Source organism: Plecotus auritus (genome assembly GCF_963455305.1).
Source record: "Plecotus auritus genome assembly, chromosome: 2".
Taxonomy (NCBI): Eukaryota; Metazoa; Chordata; class Mammalia; order Chiroptera; family Vespertilionidae; genus Plecotus; species Plecotus auritus.
The window spans coordinates 915,241-929,241 of NC_137771.1; the positions used below are offsets into that span (position 1 = coordinate 915,241).

Below are 14,001 nucleotides of genomic sequence, written 5' to 3' on the forward strand. Positions count from 1 at the left end.
GCCCGGGTTGTGGGCTCGATCCCCAGTGGGGGGCGTGCGGGAGGCAGCCGGTCCATGATTCCCTCTCATCATTGATGTTTCTCTCTCTCTCCCTCTCCCTTCCTCTGTGAGGTCAACAAAAACAGATTAAAAAATAAAAAGAAGCTGCAGAGACGCCGCGGGCACGGTGCCGGCCACTGCCCGCTGGTGGCTCCCACAGCTGAGCTCCGGGGCCCCGAGCGCCCCCTCAAGAGGAAGGAGGGTGGGGGACCCAGGGCACCCGGAGCCGGGCCTGCGGGCAGAGGCCCCTCCAGCTGGGAGCCGGCTGCAGCGGCGGCGGATGGCAGTGATGGCAACTACGGCTGCGTCAGCAGGACGGGGTCACCGTGCAGCCGGGAGGGACGCGGGCAGGCCGAGCGGGCGGGGGACGGGCGGCGTGACCCTCCGAGGAAAATGCCTATTAATTATCGTTTTACAGCGACAATTAGATCCCTAATCGCCTGTGTAGGGCACGGGGGCGACCGGGGAGAAACAGGACTCCAGGGGCTGACGGGGCCGCCGCACGGCCGGGCCGCCAGGCGGGAGCCAGCACAGGCCCGAGTTCTCTCCGTTTAAGTGACTCAAAAAGGAGTGCTTGGCCCCCGGGGGACAGCAGGGCGCATCGGGGGTGAGGACCCACCACGCTCCTCCTCGGGGCGGACGCCAGGGCCACGACCTCGCTCCGCAGACGCCGCTGCCCAGGTCCGGTGCGAAGGAAGGGCCTGGCCTGCCCAGCTGATGCCCAGACCCCCCAGGCCGCGGTCACAGGGGAGGGAGAGCGCCCGCCGCCCCGCGGGCCCACGCAGGTGTGGCCAGGCTGTGAGACCGTGGGGGCCCGTCTGCCGACTCCAGGCTCCTGGCGCCTCGAGGAGCGTCCCCGTGTCCCCGAGGGGCCAGGAGGAGGGGCCTCGGTGTGTTAGCCCCTCCCTAGAGGCGTCTGTCCCCGGTGTGGGTGCAGTGACCCTCTGAAAGGCTCATCCCGTGGACGCAGAGTCACGCCACCCGCCAGTGGGCCAGACAGTGGGCCGGACGGAGCCCCAGTGCCCCCCGCCCCCCTCGCCTCTCTCCAGGGTCCTGGAGCTCCTCCACCCGGCGGTCCCCAAGGAGCTGCCGGGAGGGGCTGAATGCGTGTGGGTCCCAGGCGCCTGCCCTCTGGCTGCGCCCACGTGGCCACAGGACACAGGGAGGCAGGTGCTCCGGGTCCCAGACCCGGCCCGGGCGGCAGGAAGGAGGAGACCCCGGGTGCTCCATCGGACCCCAGGCTGTCTGCCCCCCACCGACCGGCTCCTCCTCCTCCTTCCCGGAGCCCCCAGAACGCGGGGCAGCTGCGGGGCAAGTGAGCCCATGTCCCGGACAGTGGGAGGTGTGGCGGGTCCCTCGGGGGCCCGGCTCCAGGCAGACGCACCCGACACCCCAAGCTTTGAGTTCACCCCCAGTCCCCGCCGTGCCGGCCCTGGGAGCCCTCCCTCTGTGGGCCGACCCCTGGACGGGACACCAGGGCGCAGATCTCCCTCGCGAACGCGGATCCGGGGGCTGCTCTGCCGCAGTTAACTAGACAATGGGCGTTAAACGTGCCGTCGCCCCGGGAGGCAGTGAGATAGATGCCCACGGGTCCCCGCGGCCCAGCGTCAGCTTTATTGGGCGCGTCGGTTTAGCGGCAAAGGGCACCTTGGTTGTGACAGTCCCTGGCGGCTGCGGGCGCGTCTCAGATCCCATCGCAGGACGTGCAGAACCGCTCGTTCGACAAGAGAAAAGGAGGAACCATCGGACCAGCTGCAGACACTTCCCGGAGGGTTTCGTAAGAAAAAAAAAAAAAAAGCCCGGCCCGTGTGGCTCAGTGGTGAGCGTTGACCGAGGCACCAGGAGGTCAGGGTTCGATTCCCGGTCGGGGCACAGCCCGGTTGTGGGCTCCGTCCCCAGTGCGGGGCGTGCAGGAGGCAGTCGGTCCATGATTCTCTCTTATCATCGATGTTTCTCTCTCTCTCTCTCTCTCCCTTCCTCTCTGAAATCAATAAAAATATATTTATAGAAAGCAGCAGTGCCCCAGCTGGTGTGGCTCGGTGAATAGAGCGTTGGCCTGCAGAATGAAGGGTCCTGGGTTCGATTCCGGTTAAGGGCACGTGCTGGGTTGCAGGCTCGATCCCCAGTGGGGCGTGCAGGAGGCAGCCGATCGATGATTCTCTCTCATCATCGATGTTTCTATCTCTCTCTCCCTCTCCCTTCCTGTCTGAAATCAATAAAAAAAAAAAAAATTAAAAAAGAAAAAAAAAAGAAATCCATGTGCTTTGTTCCCAGAACCTGGTCTGGACGAGACCCCGGGCGGCTGAGCACAGAAACACCGGTGCGTCCCCTCGGCCCCCCGGGCCCTTCCCCACGGCCAGGCAGGCAGCACCCACTGGCAGAGCCAGACCTGGCGGGGTGCTGTGCCCAGGGCAGCCCCGGGGGGGGGAGGGGCAGGGCCAGCGCCGGGGCAGCACGCCACCCCACACCTCAGGCCTGGGGCCTGGTCTCCATCGCCCCGCGTGAGACTGACATCCGCGGGCGGAAGGCGGGCCTCAGGCGGGCTCCCACACAGGGGCCACCGTGTCCGGTCAGGCCTCCTCCAGGCCCGGTCCCCTCCCGAGAGCCAGCAGCAGCCAGACAGGTCAGCCCAGGTGCACCCACTGCAGGTCCCGGAACCCGCAACGCCCCATCTGCCGGACGGCGCTGCGGCCTGGCACGGCTCACCCCCCGTGGGCATCGGGCCTGCAGGCGGAGGACCCGCGCCTAGGGGCCTGGGCGCCCGGGGTGGGCAGCCCCAGCCTGGCGTCTCACCCACGGCACGGCAACTGGGCACCGTCTCCCTGGGGCGTCCTGCCTCCCAGCTCCCCCGTGCCAGGTGCTGGGGCACCTGCCGTCACCCACGCGCCGCCCCCCACGGGCCCTGTTGGCTGCACTCACCGGGCAGGCCGCCGGGGGCGTCTCCCTGGCCGCGTGAGGCGTCCGGGGCCCACGCCACCTCCGGGTCTCCCGTGGGGAGCGGCGCGCTGGCCCGGGCACTTTCCAGGCCCTCCGACGGGGGGCCCGACAGCGGGTAGGCAATGCACTGGAACCCACTGCGGAGGGGAGCAGGCTGGGCTCCCTGTGGCACCGGCTGGGGGACCCCTGGCCGTGGGAACATGGGGCCCAGGGGCACCCCAGTTTGGAGAAAGGGCCCGGCTGCCCTGAGATAAGGTGGTGGAGGGGGCAGGGAGGGGGGGTCTCGCTCTGGGACCACCCGAGACCCCGCAGCAGCCCAGCCCCGCCTCCCGCCCGCCTGCCGGTACCCACGGCGTGTCCGAGCGCCTTTGCCTCCCTCCCCGAGACGGGGCATGTCTGCTGGTCGCCGCGTGTCCCGGTGCTGGGTGGGAGTAGGTGGGGGCCCGGGGAGCACCTCTGGTCATCCCCCCCCCCCCCGCCGAGGCTGAGGGGGACCCCTGCCCCGCCCACATCGCCCTCACTCACAACGGGGTCTGGATGGGCGCCTCCCGTCGGCCCGCGTCCACGGTGAAGAAGCTGACCTCCGAGTAGGCCGGGAGCTGCACGTACCTGACGCCCGCCGTGATCCTCAGGACCCGGCCGTCCTCGCCTTCGGGGTGGGGAGGGGAGAGCGCGCTGTGCCCAGGAGCGGGGGGACCAGTCGGGGCCTGGGCTCCTCCCTGGGGGCTCGGGGCTGTGGCCGCTGGGAGGGGCGTTCATACGCAGCCACGGCCACTGGAGCTCCCCGCTCACCTCCCTCCCGTCTTGCTCCTCCCGGCCCTCGGCTCAGCCGCCCGCTGTCACTGACCGAGCCGGTCCTGGCCCCCACGGCCCTCACTGTGCCTCTGGCTCTAGCCCGGGCCTCCGGGAGGACGCTCCCCGCTGGCCACGCACGGTGGGAGCAGACACGGGGAGGCTGGGCCCCCCAGGGGACACTGCCCCTCCCTACCCACCTCCCACCCTGTCCGCACCCCCGAGGCACCCACACAGGCCGGCCCCGTGGACTCGGGCTCAGGGTTGGGTGGAGCCGGAGAGTCGATGGCCACCACTGACCACCGCCAGGGGGGCCTGACGCCCAGCCTCCCGCGACACCAAGATGTGGGGGAGACGCCGCAGGGCCTCGTGGGGGTGGGGGTGGGGGGACTCTGACTTGGGAAGAACTGGAGCTGAGTGTGGAGGGAACGCCAGCGGTGGTTTGACCGGCTGCCCTCTCGGGCCGGGATGAGTCACGGTCCCGCTCGCCCTCCTCCTGCTGCGGGCAGCGAGGAAGGAGGTGCAGGTCCGTGAGACGGGCTCCGAGGTCCCGGGAGCCAGGCAAGGGCATGGTCCCTGAAGATGGGGCAAACGGTGTGGCCCCGCGTGGCCCGGCCGCCGTCGCGGGGACCTGGGCGCCCAGAGGGCACCTGGGCAGAGAACTGCCTCCAGGGAGGACAGAGTGAAAACGAAAGTGAATTCCAGACGTTTCCGACAGGAAAGCTGGAAGGATTCATCGCCAGGAAACCCGTGTGAGGAGAAATGGTGACTGCGAGCGAGGTCCTTCGGGCAGGGGCAGGAGGAAGGGGCAGGAGGAAGGGGCAGGAGAGAGGGGGGCAGGAGGCAGGGGCAGGAGGCAGGGGCAGGAGGCAGGGGCAGGAGGCAGGGCAGGAGAGAGGGGCAGGAGGCAGGGGCAGGAGGCAGGGCAGGAGAGTGGGGGCAGGAGGAAGGGGCAGGAGGGAGGGGGCAGGAGGAAGGGGGAGGAGGCAGGGGCAGGAGAGAGGGGGCAGGAGGGAGGGGCAGGAGAGAGGGGGCAGGAGGAAGGGGCAGGAGGAGGGGGCAGGAGGGAGGGGCAGGAGAGAGGGGGCAGGAGGCAGGGGCAGGAGGAGGGGGCAGGAGGGAGGGGCAGGAGAGAGGGGGCAGGAGGAAGGGGCAGGAGAGAGGGGGCAGGAGGAAGGGGCAGGAGGCAGGGGGCAGGAGGCAGGGGCAGGAGAGAGGGGGCAGGAGGCAGGGGCAGGAGGCAGGGGGAGGAGGGAGGGGGCAGGAGGAAGGGGGAGGAGGCAGGGGCAGGAGAGAGGGGGGCAGGAGGAAGGGGCAGGAGGCAGGGGCAGGAGGAGGGGGCAGGAGGGAGGGGCAGGAGAGAGGGGGCAGGAGGAAGGGGCAGGAGAGAGGGGGCAGGAGGAAGGGGCAGGAGAGAGGGGGCAGGAGGAAGGGGCAGGAGGCAGGGGGCAGGAGGCAGGGGGCAGGAGAGAGGGGGCAGGAGGCAGGGGCAGGAGGCAGGGGGAGGAGGGAGGGGGCAGGAGGAAGGGGGAGGAGGCAGGGGCAGGAGAGAGGGGGCAGGAGGAAGGGGCAGGAGGCAGGGGCAGGAGGAGGGGGCAGGAGGGAGGGGCAGGAGGCAGGGGCAGGAGGCAGGGGCAGGAGAGAGGGGGCAGGAGGCAGGGGCAGGAGGCAGGGGCAGGAGGCAGGGGCAGGAGAGAGAGGGGGCAGGAGGAAGGGGCAGGAGGAAGGGGCAGGGGCAGGAGAGAGGGGGCAGGAGGCAGGGGCAGGAGAGAGGGGGGCAGGAGGCAGAGAGGGTTAGACGGACGCTGCCCGTGAAGACCGCAGTTTCAGCGCCGAGACCCACACAGGCCGCCGCTGAAGGGGAGGAGAGAGGGCGACAGCAGCCCAGGGGGAGCACCTCCACTGCCCTCACGGGGAGCGGACGGCGAGAAGACCCCGCCGGGGCGCCGGGGCGAGGGCGGTAACTTCGCCAGGATCGGGAGCCAGGTCACGGAATGGCGCAGAGCCCCGGGTGCTTGTTGGCAGAGCACGCGGCCGAAGTCGGTAGAGAGGAAAGCGGGAACCGTCGTCTCCACCATTACAAGCAGCGATTTCAAGACGCCGCTCTCCACAACGGACGGGACAGGCCGACGGGGAGTCAGCAAGGATGGGGCCACCGTATCAACAGCACAGGCCGGGCTGGCTTTTCTGGAGGGTCCCAAACCAAGAGCAGAATCCACCCCCCTTCTCCGTGTGCCCAGAAAACACGGTCCCAGCCCGGCCGGTGGGGCTCGGCGGTCGAGCATCGATCTAGCAACCAGGAGGTCACCGGTTCGATTCCCGGTCAGGGCATATGCCCGGGTTGCGGGCTCCGTCCCCAGTGTGGGCGTGCAGGAGGCAGCCAATCAATGATTCTCTCTCATCGTGGATGTTTCTCTCTCTCTCTCTCCCTCTCCCTTCCTCTCTGAAATCAATAAAAATATTAAAAAAAAACAAAAACATGTCCCAAAACAGACCATACTCGGGGGCCGTAAAACCAGTCGTGATAAATTGAAAAGGATTCACGATATGCAACACGACCCCCACCACGGGAGTTAAATGAGAAATCGTTAACAGGGAGCTCTGGGAAAATCTCCAACGATTTGGACACAAAACCACGTGCTTCTCACTCACTCACGGTCTGGCGAGAAATCAGAAAACATCTTGCACCGCCCTGACCCAGGGGTCGGCACACTCGTTGGTCAGCAGAGCCAAATAGCCACAGGACAACGATGGACGTTTCTTTGGAGAGCCACGTGTTTTAAACGTAAACTTCTTCTAACGCCACTTCTTCCAAATAGACCCGCCCAGGCCGCGGTATTTTGTGGAAGAGCCACACTCGAGGGGCCAACGAGCCGCCTGTGGCTTGCGAGCCGCGGTTTGCCGACCACGGCCCTGACCGGTGTGGCTCAGCGGATAGAGCGTCGGCCTGCGGACTGAAGGGTCCCGGGTTCGATTCCGGTCGAGGGCATGGACCTTGGTTGCGGGCACATCCCCAGTGGGAGGTGTGTAGGAGGCAGCTGATGGATGTTTCTCTCTCATCGATGTTTCTAACTCTCTCTCCCTCTCCCTTCCTCTCTGTAAAAAACAATAGAATATATTTTTTTTTTAAAAAAAGAAACAGAAAATATCTCGCATTGAATGAAAACGAACGCACAACATATGACACCTGTGGGCTGCAGCTTAAAGCGGTGGCCAGAGGGAAGTTCACAGCAATCAACTCCTATCCTAGAGAAGGTCTGAAACAGGGGTGGGCAAACTTTTTGACTCGAGGGCCACAGTGGGTTCTTAAACTGGACCGGAGGGCCGGAACAAAAGCATGGATAGAGTGTTTGTGTGAACTAATATAAATTCAAAGTAGAGGAGCGGAGGGGAGAGCAAGAGAACCAGATAGAACAGCTGGATCCGGCCCGCGGGCCGTAGTTTGCCCAAGGCTGGTCTGAAATGACCTTACTACCAGTTCCCACCTTAGGAACTAGAGAAAGGCCCTGACCTGTTTGGCTCAGTGGATAGAGCGTCGGCCTGCGGACTGAAGGGTCCCGGGTTCGATTCCAGTCAAGGGCATGTACCTTGGTTGCGGGCACATCCCCAGTGGGAGGTGTGCAGGAGGCAGCTGATGGATGTTTCTCTCTCATCGATGTTTCTAGCTCTCTATCCCTCTCCCTTCCTCTCTGTAAAATATCAATAAAATATATTTAAAAAATAAAAAAGAACCAGAGAAAGGACATTAAATGAAACCCGAAGTAAGGAGAAGCGAGGACTTAGTTAAGACCAAAGCAGGGATTAACGAACCAGACAGCAGAAAGCAGCGGTGGCTGTGTGCCAATGAAAGGGGCACCCTCCAGCCAGAGGCGTCAGGAAGAGAAGGAGAGAACACCACGACCCGCACTGGGAACCGGCGGCCGTCGCTGCCTTAAGGGGAGGAGGGCAGCCCGGGCTTGGGCGGAAAGGCTGGCAGCCTCGACGCAACCGACAGCGGACAGCAGCTCAAGAGGAGAGAGCAGGCCGCAGGGGCCTGTGCGCGGCCGGTCACGTTCGATGCCACGCGCACCCTCAGGATGGCGCCCGTGGGCCCCGCCGTGTGGCCGGGCGGAGCCAGCCCCCAGGCTCGGGCGGTGGCACCGGAAACCCGGCTGCCTCTCGGGAAGACACTCGGGCGGTTTCTCGAAGGTTCGAACGCAGACGTGCCGTGCGCCCCAGCGATCCTGCCCACAGGAACACCGTCGAACACACGGGTTCACACACAAGCTGGAACGGGAGCGCTCACAGCGGCCAGACCGTGCGGACACGCCGGCGGCCCCCGGGCGGTGACAGGCGCGCTGCGCGGATGCCGCGGGAGACGGCTGGGCAGGGGAGGAGGGCGGCCCACACGCGTGGCAATGCAGTGACCCCGGAAGCGCGGCGGGGGTGGACACAGCAGAGCCGAGACGCACCCCGCGTGTCACACGGGAGATGCCCAGAGCGGGGAGGGCGGAGTGAGGGGGGGGGGCTCGGCTGCGTGGGGCTGAGGGTGCGGACGGGCTGCAGGTGGTGGAGGGCCCTTTCTGGGTGTGGGGGGTCTAGGTTGGCGCTGTGACGTGGTGACGGCTGTCCGACTGCAAATTTACTCAAATTTACTGCGAATCGTGGAACCACGAGCACAGGGAGTTCTGTGGCTTGTAGACGGCACCACAGAAAAGGTGTTAAATCAGCCAATCGTGACTCAACACGTGTGGTGCCCGCTACCCCTCGCGGCGTCCTGACTTACGCCTGTTGAGCTCGGCCGGCGTGGCTCAGGGGTTGAGCATCGACCAATGAACCAGGAGCTCAGGGTTCGATTCCAGGTCAGGGCACACGCCTGGGTTGTGGGCTCCATCCCCAGTGGGGGGCGTGCAGGAGGCAGCCGATCAACGATTCTCTCTCATCGTAGATGTTTCTGTCTCTCTCCCCCTCTCCCTTCCTCTTTGAAGTCAATCTATATATACAAAAGCCTAAACGACTGTCCAACCTTCTGACCATCTGACCGGTCGCTATGACGCACACTGACCACCAGGGGGCAGACGCTCAATGCAGGAGCCGCCGAGCTGCAGTGACTTGGCAGCCGCAGTTCTCGGGTGACACGACCGGAGCCCGATTCTGGGGTGCGTCACCTGAGAACCACCCTCCCTCGGGGGGATGTCGGAGAGCTGGTTTCAGCCTGATCCCCGCAGGCCAGGCCGAGGGACCCCACCTGCTGGAGGGTCCCCACTCACTCCCCAGACGCCCTTCGAGCCGCCCCAGGTGCAGCCGGCCGGGGAGGGACCACGGGAGGTTGGCTCCAGGGCGTGTCCGGCCCATCTCGCCCAGTCCCGCCCTGCCGGCCACCTTCTAATTAATTTCCTCTCCATGTGCACGAATCCGTGCACCGGGCCGCTAGTAAAAATATATTTAAAAAAAAAACAACCTAGTTGAGCTAAGGCAAGTGTGACATCAGGAATCCTGTGCGGTTATTAACGGGTCCTGCTCCTCCTGCCCCCCGCAGTGTCTCAGGTGGGACGTCGGCATGTCTCTCCCCTGCCTCACCACCGGGCTGACGGTCCTGGGAAGAGCAGCGGGGGGGGGGGGGGGGGGGGCGGGGGCGGGGGGGGGGCGGGGGCGGGGGGGGGCAGGGGGGAGTGGCTTGTTCCCTCCCAGGCGAGGCCTCCCTCCCCTCCTGGCCGGACCGGCCTACGCAGACGCACCCGGCGCTGCACCGTCATCGTCCCCTTGCTCTGTGATTGCGTGACCACCGCACATGGGCACGCACAGCTCACATGCTCACACGAGCTCACACACACGCACGCACACACACACGCACGCACACACGAGGCTTGTTGCTTACTGGCGGCCACCGCCCCGTTGTCCTGCAGCAGCTGCACGCGCACCGTGAAGGAGGAGCCCCGGGCCACGTCCATCACCTGCGGGCCCAGAATCACGGTCCTCGCGGCTCGCCCTGGGAGAGCGGAGGCGGCGTGCTGGGTGCTCAGTGCCACCTGCCTGCGGTGCCCGAGGCGAGCGCCCCGGGTGGGCGACACCCTGTCGGCGTCCCGCACCCGGAGGGGCTCCTCCTGCCGGTCACGCACGCAGACGCAGAGGCCAAGTCCCTGACCGGCCACCTCGTGGGGGGAGCGGGCCGCGGGGTCTGGGCGCACACGCTGGACCGGCCCCACGTCCCCCCTCCTGCCTGGACCCCCTGCGTCTGAGGGCGGCTTGGTGTGGGCGGGTCCCCTGCACGAGGACCCTCTGGGGTCTGGCCCCCAAGAGTGACGGCCTCTCACACAGCCCGACGGGGCGCTGGGGCTTCGGGCAGGGACCAGGGACCAGGGACCAGGGACCGGGCAGAGCGGGGCCGGGAGCTCAGGGAGGAGCGAGAGAAGGGCCCCGGGGCGGTGGGCCCTCCGGGGTGCGCCCAGCAGGGCAACTAACGCCAGAGCCCACTTGGCAGGGGGAGTCGGGGCGGTCACCAGCCCGAGACCCCGTTGGGGGAGATGAGGCTGCGTCACACCCAGGGATTCGGACAGGACCCCGATTTGGGGGTGGGGGGACCTGGATTCCTTCCCGAGGTGATGTGACTAAGGAGCCTGAGGCGGGGGGCCCTGCAGGGAGGCTCCATTGAGGGGGTGCCTGGGCTCGGCCCCCAGCCCTGGCTGTGGGTGGCCCTGCACCCCAGGGGTCCGCCCTCCCCCCAGGCCCCGGCATGCCCTTTCCCAGGACCTAGGCCCCTGCCCGGCTCAGCGGTGCCCAGCTGGCTGGTTCAGTGTTATTGGTGCCCCTGTGGCCTCTCCCCGCCAGGGGCTGCAGAGCCCCCAAGGGGTGGGGGTCACCCTCGTTCTCTTGGGGCCACTTGAATGCTCAGGGGGCAACACAGGAGGAGGCAGCCCCCCCAGAGGCGGTCCCTGCAGGCCATTGGCCACCTGTGCTCATGGCACGGGCAGGCTCAGGTGGGACTGGACGGGCTGTGGGTGCAGATGCTCAGGGCCTGTGGGTGGGGGACCCTGGGATCGGGAGAGCCCAGCGCTGGAGGCCCCGCCTGCACAGGCCCCCGTGGGTGCAAAGCCTGCCGGGCCTCGCAGGCCACGAGCCCTGGGAGCCGGGGGGCGTTTTCTAGGGGGGTTTTAGCTCCCACTTCAGCCGGGCCCCCAGCTCCTCCCGGTGATTGGCCAGGGCCCCTGGGAAAACGCAGCCAGACCCGGGGGCGGGGGGGGGGGGGCGGGGGGGGCCACCTACCCACCGGGTGGCCGCTGATCCACATGCCCCTGTAGACGACCCCGGAGCAGTGGGCCATGGTGCCCAGGCCACTGAGGACGTCGCTGTGCCACTGTCCCTGTGGGGGAACGCCGGGTGAGGCTGGGCGGCGCCTTGTTGGGGTGCACCCATCGGGGGGCCGCAGGAGACGCGTGTTCCCGTGAAGTCGGACCCTGCGCGCTGCGGGCGAGACCGTCACCAGTGCCGGTGGGACCATGGGGTCCGCGACCCCGCCTCACACGGGCTCGTCCGAAAGGCCTCCCGCGAGGGCCTGGGACCTGGGTCTGCACACCGAGCCGCGCCCCACGGCACCGAGGGGCCGCCGTCCAGGCAGACACCCCTCCTCCCTTCCGACTGGGCTGCAGCCCGGGGTCCCCAGACCACGTCCCACCCCGGCATCACCTTGGAGCTGCGGCGCGGGCAGAGCTCGGCTGCCCCCTGGTGGCGAGGGGACGGGCGGCAGGCACCCGCGAGCCTGGCCTTTGCCGGATCCTGTCCCGCCTCCCGGCCTCCGGCCTCCCAGCCGAGCCAGTTTGCAGGGGGGGCCCACGGGGGGCCCAACCGTGCCCGGGCCGGGGATGCCGGTGGGCGGCCATGACCATGGCGAGGGCCTGGGCGGTCTGGGGGCCGAGGGAGGACCAGGTTCCGAGAACAAAGCTTTTTCTCGCGCCCCCTCCGCGGGGCCCTCCCGCCTGCCTCCCTCCGCCCAGCTCCAGCCCGGCCTGCACCCCCCCCACCCCCCACCCCCCGTAGCGGCTCCTCGTCACCACTCAGGGTTCGGCTCCCCTGGTGACACCCGAGGACGGCAGGCCTCCAGCCACCAGCTGCGCCTCGTCCACATGTGGCCCCCGATGACCGGGCACAGGGGGGCTGCCTGGCTCCGGTGGCACATGGGCCCTGGGCCTGGGCCTGAGCGGGCTCCCCACGCGCCTGAGCCTCCTCACCCACGTGTCGCCCCTAAAACCGGAGGTGGCACTTTCCGCAGTGATGGGGAGTGGGGGGAGGGGGGAGGGGAGAGGGGTGCGGGCCAGGCGCCAGGAGCAGACGGGCACCCGCACGCCCCCCAGCCCTGCAGCACCGGCCAGAGCAGAACCGGCTCCTAGGCCCCCGGGAGAGGGGTGGGTGGCGGGTTCAGGCGCCAGGCAGGACCAAGGGCTGTGAGCTCCGAGCCTCGGTTTGGTTGCCAGTAAAGTGAGGACAGTGGCCCCCACCGCCCCGGGGAGCTGCGCCCAGGAGGCCGGGAGCCCTGGTACCTCGCAGGTGGAGCCGTCCGCGCAGCGCAGCACCCCGTGCCCCTGCCGCTGGTCCCGGACCCAGTCGCCCTCGTACTCGTCTCCGTTCCTGGGGACACGCAGAGGCCGGTCTCAGGCTGGGAGCGGGCGGCGGCCTGACTCAGACCGGCTCCTCTGACCGCAGGGGCCCCGCACAAATGGGCCCTGAACGACGCCCGGGGCCCCGGCAGGTGCGGTGACAGCCCGGTCCTGAGAGCACATGGCCACCCCCCCAGGAGTGCGGGACTCAGCCCCCCAGGTGTGCGGGACTCAGCCCCCCAGGTGTGCGGGACTCAGCCCCCCAGGGGTGCGGGACTCAGCCCCCCAGGTGTGTGGGACTCAGCCCCCCAGGTGTGTGGGACTCAGCCCTCCCAGGTGTGGGACTCAGCCCCCCAGGGGTGTGGGACTCAGCCCCCCAGGTGTGTGGGACTCAGCCCCCCAGGTGTGCAGGACTTGGAGAGGACAACGGGGAGGAAAAGGGGGAGGTGAACCCACAAATCCCAGCGGCAGGATTTTGGATGAGAAACTGGCCCAGGAGGTCAGGAGGCCGACGTCCAGGCAGCGGCCGAGGGAGAAAGGCCTCTGGGGGCCGCACGCCCCCTCCCCCCCCCGCCCGAGGGTTCCACGGGGCTCAGAGCCCACGGGCCACACGCACAGCAGTCAGCGGCCGAGGGGAGTGCGGGCCCCACACGCCCTGAGGGCCCCCTACTCACGGGAAGGCCATGTGCCCGCGGCCGTGTCGCTTGTTGTTGTGAAACGCCCCCCAGTACACGCGCCCGTCCGGGTCCACGAGACACCCGTGTCCTGGGAGGAGCCAGAGCCCAGATGCAGCCGAGCCGGCGGGAAGGCGGGGACCCCGACAGGGCAGGGCCCAGGGCGCAGCAGGGGACCCGGAGCCGCTGGGGGGTGAGCTGGGGCGCTGGCAGCCACCAGTGCGAGTGGCCGTGGGTGCCGCTCTCCGAGGCCGAGGGCGGGGCGCACAGAGGCTGACGTACCTGCTGTGCGTCGGGGAGGGGGGCGATGCTACGCGCCCCAGACCTGCTTGTGGGGCATGTGTGTGTGTGCGTGAGTCTGTGTGTGCATGCACGCGTGTGTGCGCGTGCGTGTTTACTGGAAACTGCGTGAGAGTGGCAAGGCCTGAGTGGCCATTCTAGGGGCCTCGTCTAGAGGCAGAGGAGACGCCATGGGGACGCGGCTGCACGACGTTTGGGTTTTCCGCTTTGGACAGTCGGCTGTGCGAGGCCATTCCTACTGCTTCCATTTATTTATCAAAAATGTGTTTTTATTGATGTCAGAGAGGAAGGGAGGGGGAGAGAGAAACATCACTGATGAGAGAGAATCACGGATCGGCTGCCTCCTGCACGCTCCCCGCCCCCCACCCCCCGCGATGGAGGCTGCAACCCAGGCATGTGCCTGACCGGGAATCGAACCCTGACCTCCTGGGTCACAGGCCGACCTCAGCCACTGAGCCCCGCCGGCCGGGCCCACTCCTGCTTCTAACAGGAGCCACGCTCAGAGGGCCTTCCTGCTGGCCTCTGGGCGCCGGGGCGTCCGGGAACCATGCGGCTCGTGCCCCCGCCTACCTGCGGGCCCAGGGCAGCGAGGGGGACGCGGCCGCGCCGGGGCCTCTGGTGCTGGCGCTTCTGGCCTCCGGGAGTCCCGAGGCTGCAGCGAGGCCCCGCCGGGTCCGCCACGGCGGCCG

General features: G+C 67.8%; 1 protein-coding gene across 3 annotated transcripts in view; it reads right to left on the reverse strand.

Annotated features, from left to right (window-relative positions):
* The window catches only part of MORN1 (MORN repeat containing 1), a 28,096-nt gene that overhangs the window by 10,838 nt on the left and 3,257 nt on the right, over nt 1–14,001 (reverse strand). For 2 of the 3 annotated variants that reach the window (XM_080654241.1, XM_080654242.1), the window contains 6 exons: nt 13,013–13,103; nt 12,282–12,369; nt 11,011–11,107; nt 9,626–9,736; nt 3,502–3,625; nt 2,959–3,113 (listed from right to left, as the gene is read on the reverse strand). In XM_080654241.1, the coding sequence (XP_080510367.1) occupies nt 2,959–3,113; nt 3,502–3,625; nt 9,626–9,736; nt 11,011–11,107; nt 12,282–12,369; nt 13,013–13,103 (666 nt within the window). The remainder of the gene's footprint in view (nt 1–2,958; nt 3,114–3,501; nt 3,626–9,625; nt 9,737–11,010; nt 11,108–12,281; nt 12,370–13,012; nt 13,104–14,001) is intronic. The other variant, XM_080654243.1, reaches the window with a different exon arrangement.